General features: G+C 35.7%; 1 protein-coding gene across 1 annotated transcript in view; it reads right to left on the bottom strand.

The window, feature by feature from the left end:
- xpo4 (exportin 4) overlaps nt 1-11,660 on the bottom strand; it is a 51,316-nt gene extending 39,656 nt beyond the window's left edge. Inside the window, exons 1-2 of the mRNA XM_055214718.2 lie at nt 11,522-11,660; nt 1,482-1,587 (exon numbers count right to left, since the gene is read on the bottom strand). Coding sequence (XP_055070693.1) covers nt 1,482-1,587; nt 11,522-11,587 — 172 coding nt within the window. The 5' untranslated portion in view covers nt 11,588-11,660. The remainder of the gene's footprint in view (nt 1-1,481; nt 1,588-11,521) is intronic.
- Between the last annotated feature and the right edge of the window lie 579 nt (nt 11,661-12,239).

Raw genomic sequence — 12,239 nt, 5'->3', positions numbered from 1 at the left:
AACAGTTAAATCGGTCATATTATTTGAGAATTTTTAAAGATGTAAAATAAGTATTTGGTGTCTCCAGAGTGCGTATGTGAAGTTTTAGCTCAAATTACTCCACAGATAATTTATAATAGCATGTTAAAATTGCCACTTTGTAGGCCTGAGGAAAAAATGTGGCGTTTTGGGTGTGTCCTTTAAAATCCAAATGAGCAGATTAAATGCAAACACTGATCGCAATGATGGTGATTTGTTACAATTCAGGGCTCAACGCAAATAATTTTTTATACTGGCCCGGTTGGGCCAGTGGTTCAGGTTTTCACTTGCCCTGTCAAAATTTTCACTTGCCCCAATAAAAAAAATCAGTGTCTATCACATATTTTAAAATAATAATTCAAAAGTCAAATATAGTTGTATACAACAGACATGTTCCAACGAAAAACTTTCTGCTTTACCTGTAAACCGACAGCAAACTGTGCAAAATATTGCATCGTTTCTTTCGTCGTGTTTTACCCAAGTAAATTTCTGCTTTCAAGATGTTAGATAATATACATGAATGAAAATATATTTTAGTGACTAAGGGTTAAGCACTGGCCCGATCGGGCAAGTGACATTACTTTTTACTGGCCCGAACGTCTCTCACGCTTGCGCCAGGCCACCGGGCAGTCCTTTATGTTGAGCCCTGCAATTAAAACTCAATTGTGCTGTCAATAATTTTTCCCTCTCTCTTTCTCTCTGCACTAAATGGCAGTGCCGTGGTTTGATTGCAGATTAAGAGGGCGGTATTATAGTAATTGGCCTTGCTACCTACCTCACAAAACAGTCGAAATCTGAACGACCTAACTTTTCACATGCTTGCAAAAAATAGCTTACCTAAACTAAGTTACTGGGTTGTTCTTTTTCTAGGTTGATAGAAGCACTGGGGACCCAATTATAGCACTTAAATATGGAAAAAGTCAGATTTTCACACTATAGATTTGTAGATAATAGCGGCATCTAGTGGTGAGTCTGTGACTTGCAACCAACGGCTCAGTCCACGGCTAACCCTTCCCTTTCAAATTGCATGGTGAAGCTGTGGTAGCCGCCACAGGACAAACACATCATTGTTTGAGACAACATAGGGACAAAATGCACTCAATCCACCTTATTTTAAAACGCGGAAGTAAGTGATGTGACATATTTCCCTTTCTTTGCAAGAATAGGCTTTATTCCCAGCTGCACTACTTCATGAACTTCAGCCAGCTCCTTGTTTCCTGTCTGCCATTATTGGACAAACTGATTAATCCAGGTGTGTCTGATTATTGTTGTTGTGACTACTGAGGTCAGGCACACCTGGATTAATCAGTTTGTCCAATAATGGCAGACAGGAAACAAGGAGCTGGCTGAAGTTCAGGAAGTAGTGCAGCTGGGCATAAAGCCTATTGCACAGAAGTCTGAAACTCAATGACAAATTCAAAAGATATGATGTGATGATGATATACCTTAATGCAGAGACTTACCGAGGATGTGCTTACAGACGGCGAAGGGGGATTTTGACTTCCTGAATGAGAGGAATATGTGCTCGGCGTGCTGTCTCTGCTCTGTGCTGACCATGGACGGCGGCGCCTGTGAACATATGCATTAAACATTTAAGTGTTTGAACACATCAACATCAAACAGTGTTTACCATACATTGATTTATTTGTGTTGGCCCACCACAGAATCAACACTGGCCCCCACAAATAGAATTTTCATGATTCCCATTAACATTTTTATTTCACTATTTAAAACAGCTTAATTCGTCTTAAAATATAATTTGATATATAATACAGATCAAATACAGATAAAGATCAAAGAGTAGAAGTGAAACATATTTCAGGTGCCAACACTAGATCAAACGCAAACACGACATGATGACGTCACATAAATGCTAATTAGCAGGTGACATCATCACCACCACAGTATCCTCAAAATCCTGTGGGAAACACTGATCAAATCACACATAAACACCAGGACAAGTAAATTAAACAAGGAAAAAATTTATAAGAAATCCTGTCTTTAACCATGAACAGAAAGCTGTGCTCTACAGATTCTATATCAAAAGGTAATAGGTAGGGATGTCCCGATCCGATCACGTGATCGGAAATCGGCCCCGATCACGTGGTTTCAGACTCGATCGGAATCGGACGTTACCTCCCGATCAGGACTCGGATACATATGCAGGGTTTAAAATCCATTAAGGTCTCGCTCTGCTCCGCGCCAGTGTACGCGCTGCGCTGGTGCGTGTGAACTGATGAGAAGAGAATAGGCTTGTTCGACTTCATGCAGCGCCACAAGAACCGGCAGCCGGATGACGTCAAAGTTCCACGAGAGCGATTTAAAAGCAAACTCCTCCGTATGATTTCGCGGATCACTCTCGCGGTAGTTTGACGTCATCCGGCTGTCGATTGTTGTGGCGCCGCATGAAGTCGAACAAGCCTAATGACGTGCTTTCATTCATAGGCTTCACACTCGTGCGTGCAATGAACCCACGACAAAACCGGGCTTTTACCGCTCATTTAAACGATGCGTTGATCGTTTTTGTCATCATGTGCTCAGACGCAGCTCCGCGTCTCACTCAGAACCTCAAGAACGCGCATTCGCGCAGGATACTGTAGAGATGAGAGATAGAGAGAGAGGTAAGAATGGTGCCCACGTCGAGAAAACTTCATAGAAGTCTAGAAACAAAGTATTAAAGTATGTATAGCCATGTCACTCATCTCATTACAATATGTTAACTAGATAACTGGATACAACTGATTGTATAGTTTAATAAAATAATGTATTTTGATTATACAGATTAATTATGACCTAACTATAGGTATTTTATAACTAACTGCTGACCAGCTTAGGGAATCTCTATGGCTAATTTATAAGATATATTGCTGAATCAGTTTGGGTATCTTATGCCTAGAATTAGTCAAGGAGGTTGAGTCTTATAACTTTCTTCAAAGTTTGATCAATTGTGCATAATGACATGTGCAACAAATGCATATAGGGTGTCAGACTCATAGATTTGCATAATTTAAAGTTCAAGTTTTAAAGTTTGGGTCAACATGTGGCACAGATTTAAAACTGAAACTAAAATCCTATCAGAGGTCCAAAATGTAATTTAAACACACCAGTGGCTTTGCTGTCATCAGGATTAAACATGTTACCCCTCGAACCCTCCCTCCCAACAGAGCATCCCCACAAAACAAATCTCAATTTAACCCCTGTACATATCCTATATATATTCTCATTATTTTTAACACATCTATAGTTATGCGCTGGCATAGAGTTAGACTCTTTTGACTCCACACAGAAACAGCAATGCGTGCGGCATGACATAAGGAACATTCTGGTTCTGTTTTTTCGCTCTTCTTTATTCTTTTTTTTATGTATTATAGAAGTATCGGATCGGGACTCGGTATCGGCAGATACTCAAAATCAAATGACTCGGACTCGGACTCGAGGGCAAAAAAACCTGATCGGGACATCCCTAGTAATAGGTAAATATAATGAAAAACATATTCGTTCCACTACTTGACCAACAACACAGTTCCTATCCAATGCACGCCAAACAATTCATGACACAACCTACAGCTGAGTACTATGAAACAACACAACCACCCCCTGCCCTGCGGATATATCACACACTCTGATCGTAAAATGAATCACATTACATTCCTAATTGAAGCATAGCAATCAACTAACTTACAGCAGACTACAGAAAAAATGGTATTAGTCACTTTACTCATTGTCTGCAAGCTGTAACCACAGAAACATGCTACTTTTGCATAAATGGATCATCCTTCTGCAGAATAACAGCACAGAAGGCCACAGTACCAGGAGGAACACAAAATACCCCTAAGCCACATTTCAATTACAGACATCACACCTCACCTGCTGGGTTGAAGACTGTTAGTCTATATTCTATAGGAGGGACAAGTCCAAATAATATTCTTGACAGTGTCAGCTTGGTCTCATACTGATTTATCAATGAGAATTCGCTAAATGTGGTTCATCAATGATAGGTTTCATAGTTGATTTGTGTTGGTTTTGTCTAAAAACTGTAATACTTCCATCACAGCTTAATATGCAGAGATAACTTTAAGTAAATTATTCGTAAATCACCTAAAAGTGTTAACACTTTCAAAATAAAGTAAAAAATAAATGACTATTAGCATGACGTTGAATTTTAACACGTCATGGATAAATAAACCATTTAACCACATATCTAGCAGGGTGATTCTCACGAAACCATTGAAACACCACGGCACTAATGATTTTAGCTTTAAAATGTGTAATATAGTAACATTAAAAAGCATCAGAATTAACACAATACTGTGTTCTACCTTGCACAATGTGTGATTTCAACATAAGAATTTATAATTGGACATTTTATGTCATTTTCTGCTGAAATTCTCATTACCGCAATGGGTCCGGCTGTGTTTGAACATGCGTTATGTTGTAATTTAATCAAATTAACACAAAAATATTAAGAAAAAAAATAAATGGATGTTTTGCTAGACTACTTTAGATGACAGAAAAAATATTTACTGAATATTCATGTATAATAATAATGAAGAAAAATTAGGAAAATTATGTGTCCATGCCTGATGTTCTCATCCTCCGCAACACTTTTTGAGAACAGTTTAAGCACACATACAGAATTTTAATAAAGTTTGATTTTGAGTGACCAAGCACATGGACCAGTTACTTCAAGATGGCTACCAGGTAAGATCATTTTTTTACAGTTAATTTCAAATATTGTCTTGTCAGAATGCTTACACAACATTTTGATTATCATTACCGCAACAGATGCTTATTAAATGTTAATTTAATTAATAGAAGCATAATACTTTGATTTTAAATGCATGTGCAGAATCTCCAAATTATGTTCTTTCAGGTTTGTCATGTCATTTTGAAAATATGTCAGTGTTGATGTTTTCTGACTGTTGCGGTAATGAGATTTTTTAGGACTAATTTTTTAAATTATGTTACAAAAAGTGTTAAATGATTTTAAATGAAAGTAAAAGTTTTTAAATTAATGTTCCCATTTACTCCAGACTTTGTTTTTCAATGTCTGGTGGGAAAAAAGTAAATTTAAGCAATTTTTACATTTTCATGCTTGACATTTTTAAAACCAAGTTTTCGTGAGAATCACCCAGCAATGGTCTGACTCGTCCAGATAAAATTAATTAAATTATTTAGATACTCAGTTTCAGAGGTATCAAAAATATTTGTATAAAGGGGTCAAGCAAAGGTTTGTTACATTTACAGGCTTGTGTGTGTTCACAGGCCTAAAGCCCTACTTAATTTCAACTGACATGTCACCCAGTAACTGATCAACTAAATGATCAATGTCGATTAAAAAAAAGACATTCAATATGATTAGATTTAGTATTAATCAGTGGATTAAAGAAAATAAAAACGAACAGTAACAGGGCTGGCCATAAAGAATATTCATTCTTTGATGGGAAATCTTTGAAGGTGATGTAATGTGAATAACCAAGTCGGCAGGAAATCAACATAATCACAATATTATAAATCATGATTTATTCTGCATCTCATTCAATCTTAAATCTTATTTTGCTCCATGCATGCCCAAAAAAAGTATTCTAGCCATCTAACCTCAGCAGCCCTGTTGATGTCACACTGCCCTAAACTAAGACAACAAGTTTACACTAATTATCTATCTTAAAAAAAAGTTTCTTTATTAACCTCTTAAACCCTAAGGACCCAGTCCCGGGGACAAAATTTCGTATTTTGACTCAAATAAAATATTCTTTTAATCTTTAATGGTCCATCATGGACCCCAGTAACACATATGAGATACTGTTTGAAAGCTTAGACTCTCTACTTTCTCCAGATATGCATCACTTTGAGAAATCTTTTACTGTAAGAAAGTTATTTACACTTAATTTACACTATCACCCCCCCCCCCATAATTTTGTATATGATTTAATATTCACATATTTCATATTTTTCAAGTATGGCAAACATGGGCAAGTCTTATATCAAATGAAAGCTCTCACTCTCGGGAATAAGGCTACAGCGTTATTTTTGTTCTATTATTAACACATATCCAACAATAGTTGAATGAATAATGATGTAAAAAATCGTCTTTTGTAAACATATGGGAAAATTGAGTGTGGACTGCCTCAGATAGCACAGATAGCCACAAATAATACACCATCTTTTCTCTTAGGTCCTACTCTAAAAAATGAGTCCATTCACAGCTTTTTCTTAGGTTGTGTGCATGAATAATCCCTTGTTATTTATTATATGTCCAAAACAAAAAATTAATATTTATATGAAAAATTTATTTTCGGACACTTCAGTAAAATGAAAATAACTTTTGAATGCGACATGCTAAAGAGATCATTCTTTTTTTGGTTGTTTACTGTCTGCTGCTGGTAACCACCAGAACTGTTTGCAGTCTGCTAGAGCACACAGAACCAGAGTTATACACTATCAGAGACAGTATTTACAACATAAAAAAAGAAAATTTGGTGTTTCATCATATGGAAAACAACATAAATAACACTATTTGTCACAAACAGCAGCTTTTTATGTAACTTCAAAGGGTTTTCTTTAAAATGATATAAAGAAATTGCATTTATTCCACTGTATGTGGTTATGGGAGCACTTCAAATGTTTTTAGGCAGAAATTGTATACAAAAAGGGTATTATTCCTCCCATCAGTTGGAGTAAAATAACTTTTGCATACATTATGATAGAGAAAAAAATCTTTTTTCCTCTGTAAGCTGGCAATTGCTGGAATCAAACAAAACTCAGGGCCAGAGTTATACACTTTTAAATAAAAACTTTAGAAAAAAAACATCAAAAAGCGCCTATTTATTTTTGTGTTTATTAGAGGACTGACATCACATACAACCATGTTTAGCACTTTCAACAGTGTTTTATGTAATTTCAAAGGGTTTCCTGTAAAATGATACCAAACATTTGTATGTAAACCTCTGCATGTGGGTATGGGAAGCTTTTGAAATTGGGTAGGCCAAATCCAGGCGAAAATCCCCAAAATAGCTTCAGGGTGGAAGAAGTTAAATGGCATAGTTCGTGTGGCCCTACTACAATGTGATGTTACCTAGGGCTGTACAATATATTGTTTTAGAATTGACATTGCAATGTGTGCATCCACAACGAGCAAATGTAGTAAGGTAATCAATCATAGATCATTTTACATAGATCAGACACACACACAAAGGATTTTCACAATGCCGGATTTTACCAAAATCATGCAGCCCTATTGTTACTTTCCTATCTCTCGACATGTTTTGTTTTATCTCCATTAACATGTATGCTGTAATATCTGTGATAATGGGTGAGCAACAAATCAATACATGATATCTACTAGTCAAGTACATTCTGACCTGGACAGTTCGACCAAAAATGATAATTTACACAACCTCAAACCACCCGAGTAACATATGTGCATCCTTTTTCATACGAACACATTCAGACATTTACTAAGTAAAAATGAATATTTAAATATGGATATTTCTTTTACAACATTGCATCAATTGCCCTTAGAAGGCCTTTTATTTATCCTCCAGGAGCCGTGTGGATTACTTGCGAAGGATGGATGCATATCCTTTGGGCTTGAATGAACTGGACCCTATATTCATCTTTTATAAAAATTGGAAGATGCAAAAATGCAACAATTGTTCGGCAACCAAAATTATTCAGCCGAAAATAGCAAAAAAATAGTATTTTCAGTGTTTGGCCAAGTGAAAAAGATTTTACCAAAAACAATGAGGTCTTTGATAATGCGATCAAATAGCAACCAGCGCAGAGTGAGAGCCGTGCAAATGCAGCAAACATGTTGGTAAGAATTTTAAAGTGTCCGAGCAAGACGCAAAAACATACAGCACTACAAGTTTTCTTTATAATTAAAAATCAATACATCCTGAACACCATGCAACGTATGAGAAAAACACGGCGAAAGAATGAGAGCGCTTTATCTCATGTCATAGATGAGAAGAGGAACAACGAAGAGCGTCAATAAAACATACTTCATAGAACAAGTAAAATCCTACAATGACATTATATTAAACAAGAAATTAAACTTTATTAACAAAAGCTTTTTGTTAGATCGGTGTGTTGTTGAGCGCTTTATCCTCTGTCATGCTCCTGTCAAACTTGCCACCGTCTCCCTCTCTCCCTGTGCTTGACCGTGCATGCAGGCGCGCATCCGCTTCTCAACATACAGTGCTGCATAAAAGTAAAGCTGCATAACAACTAATCGTAACTAATGTTTGACGAAAAAAGTTTTTGTTTACATCATATATGCGTGTTTATTGTGTATAATAATTATACAAATGCACACACATGCATGTATATATTTAAGTAATATTTACATGAGTATATAGTTTAGTTTTTAAAATGTATACCTAACTTGTATTATATTAATATACACATATTTTTTCTTAAAATTATACATACATGCATGTGTGTGTGTGTGTGTATTTATATATAGACAATTATTGCACACAATACACACACATATGATGTAAACAAAAACTTTTATTCTGCAAATGATTAATTGCGATTAGTTGTTATGCAGTCCTACATAAAACCCTTTTAAAAACCCCTCTTAAAACTCATCTTTTCTCCTTGGCCTTTGACACCCAGTAAGTGATTTTATTGATTTAACCTGTTTCTGTGAATGTTTTTATTGGGTGGTCTTAATTGTATATATGTATATTTCTTCTGTACAGCACTTTGGTCAACTTTGGTTGATGTAAAGTGCTTAACAAATAAAGTTGGTATGGTATGGTATAAAACCATCATTGCAAGTTTCTTAAGGCAGAGTAATGAATAGGTTATTTGCATTTTGTACGGGAATAGAATATCGGATTAATATCTGTTTAGCCAAGACTCATTTATGTGGTCAAATGTAAATGGAGCAGTTTTTACAAGTCAGATAGCTTTTTGATCAGAGAAGTGACCATGTGTAAAAGGCCCTATAATGACTGCTGGAATGTAAAATAATTATTTCTTAAATAATGTGAAATAAATATAGTAAAAATGACATTCTGAAAATGTAACTTGTGCAATGGTGAAAAAATTGGCAAAAGAATTAGGAAAAATTCGGCCAAGAATTTTCCTTTAGGTGCATCCCTTAAAATATATCTGAATATGTGTTGAAATGAAAAAGCATGAATGGCTTGAGTAAATCATGGGGTGATTTTCATTTCTGACTGAACTATCACTTTAACTAGCTGGAGAACAACCATGACCACACCAGGGGCCCATTCAGTAAGGAGGTTCAACCAACTTTGAGTTAAAACTTTACTCTTATTTGACCTAATCGGAGATGGGTTAACTTACTCTGAGTTTTCGGTTACAGAACAGCTGAAATAAGTTAGTTGACTCAGAGTAAAATGCATGCACAACCACTATGAAAAGCCATCATCAATGGAGCTCTAATATTATGGTTCACCATGGCAACAGCACGTAAAAAATAGGTCCAGATACTTTTCACTACTAAAACTGAAAGTACTGCTGCAAGTGTAAATTAACTACGAGCATATATTTTGTGGGAAATTGCTACTAAAGTCAATGCGTACATTTAATTTTTCATCTCGGTTAAATAAATGTAAATAAACTGAGGACAGTAAGTTACTGAACCTTATATTTATTTTCATGCAGATGCAATCCCATTGACAAAAGGCTAAAAAAGGAATTAGGAATAAGACTTTGCAAAGGTTTTACACTAATAATATGAAAATACGCCAAGCCAGCATTCAAACTGAGGTTGCTGAAAGTACATCTGCTCTGACCACTGCGCACAGCACTATCCACTACACCAGCGACTCTGATGAATTTGTAAGAAACATAAAGGCAACTGTTCAGATGTATAAAGCACAGCCACAAAGGTTGATAGTAACTTAAGGATGAGTATTGAAATCTAAAAAACAAACAAACACTACACCACATAATATTACAAAATGATTAATTAAAGTAAGTAAGACAATTTACCAATTTACCCCATTTACAGTACCTGAAGTCTTACGTCTTTTATATAAAGGTGCTGAATTACTCTGGACAGACAACAAGAGATGTCAATAAAACTGCTTTTCAAAAAGCGAACTGATATATGCAATTAGACAAAGTCAAATTTAAGAGATACATCAGGCTGACTAATTATGAGATTGCCATAAATTGACTGACATGTCACCTCCGTTTGTTCATATCAAAATGTACCATAATACTTGCCGATTGATAATGCTCGTTTTTATAATGTTGAGTGAGTAAAATATGATCTTTTATTTCTGCAGCTGTGTACCTTTCATGTAAGTAATAACTGATGATGGGCCATTGAAAAATTAAAAAATATTGCACATCCAAGGTGGCAATGCCTTTACAATGCGGCTGTGCATTAATTTCAAATAATTCAAAGGACCGGAGTCAATTATTCCACTTATGCCACGGTAACCACTGTCTTAAGACATTTGACAGAATAAGTGTGCATTTATCGAAAAATAATGCATACCTGTGGACATTTCTCAACCAATCAGAATAAAGCATTTAACAGCCCCATGGTGTAATTGCTACTATTAAACTGTTACAAGCAACAGTGTAATGCACATATTACCAATAGCCAACCTACCAAACTTTAGCATTTAAAATGTCAGTTTAAGCTACAACTAAATTGTAATTTTATTAACACTAACGTTAGATACACACTAAAAGCTTTATTGCTGATTTACCACATGAAATGTAACTAGCCAACACTACAAGTCAAGAAGGAATGAAAAACTAAGCTCACTAACTTGTATTTACTCTCAAAGCCTTATGTTAACTGACTGTATACATTATCATGTTTTAGCCTGTTAACAAAAGTGCATTTTAATGAGCAAAACAAAGTGGACTATTCGGTACACTTGTTATGAATATTCAGATTATTCAGGCGCCAAATTTCTGACAGGTGACCAGGTTTTGAGACACAGTCCATTCATAACGACACTGAACGTTACCTCTCAATGTTCTCAACTTTCAGCTAGCTCACCATGAAATCATTAGCTGGTCAATTCTTTAAACGAGAAAAATGCAGTACCAGGTCAAAAATAAACAAGCTAAGCTGAAAGTTTCTGGTCAGTCTCAGCTAGTCAACTAAACATGTGCTTGATCCAACATGCGCGAGTCAACAGCGCGTGTAACTACAGCAGCTGATAGAGAAACTTCAACTCTTACAACGTGCCTTTACAAAACTGCTGGACCAAACTAGGCCTTTAAAACGCACAAGATGAACTCTTAAGTGATCGTTTTAACCACACACAGTGTCGCCAGTGTACTCATTTAAGATGTTGATGATGAAGAAGATGATGAAGGTGATGGTGGTTGTTCTATTTGCTGCGGGATGGAGTGAGTCTAGCACTGCGCCACGCACCGCGTTTATCTAGACTTTATCGGTTAACATATGAACCGCAAGACCTCATTAGAGTAAATCCCAAACAATACAGCAAAGAGCAGACTACTAGACACTTGAAAATAGCGCCGAATTGCTCACCATTAAAACTTTGGCAGCGCTTTCCAGCTGTGAAATCACTTCTGGTGCACCGAGCGCCGCCATCATGGTCGTTCTTCAGTGACGCGCCATGCACTGCATTGTGGGATTAAGCGGCACTACAGGCCAATGAGTTCATCAGTTTTGGCAGACAACTCTGATGTCCCGTTTAAAGGTATGCAATATATTCTACTACGACATATTATATACATTTTGATCATTTTTGTTTAGAGGCAACACCTTTTTTATTACAGTCAACTGTAAAGTCCATCCATTCGATAAGTTTACTGGACGCGAAGCACCAGTACCAACTTTAACATAAAACAACCCTAACTAATACTATGGTATTCAGGTTTAAACATTGGTTGAAATTTTCACACAAGTAATACTGGTGTGTATATTGAGACACAAAAAACAAAAACAAATAAAATATTAAATGTTTTAGTGTTTTTAACCTTATAGTAAATATTAAAGTATACTACAATTTATCAATTCACTATAGTTAATACTACAGGATACTACATTAACAAAGTGTAGTAATTACTGCTACTGTATAGTACAGTTGACTAGTTATACTAGTTTTATAATAAATATTAAAGTATAGGCCTACTATCAATTCACTACAGTTAATACAGAATACTATAGTGTACATTAACAAAGTGTAGTAATTACTGCTACTGTATACTACAGTTGACTTGTACTACTAGTTGTATACTAAATA

This window comes from Misgurnus anguillicaudatus, chromosome 17 (assembly GCF_027580225.2).
Source record: "Misgurnus anguillicaudatus chromosome 17, ASM2758022v2, whole genome shotgun sequence".
Taxonomy (NCBI): Eukaryota; Metazoa; Chordata; class Actinopteri; order Cypriniformes; family Cobitidae; genus Misgurnus; species Misgurnus anguillicaudatus.
Note: the sequence above shows the minus strand (reverse complement) of the source record. Positions and strands in the feature narration are given on the sequence as shown.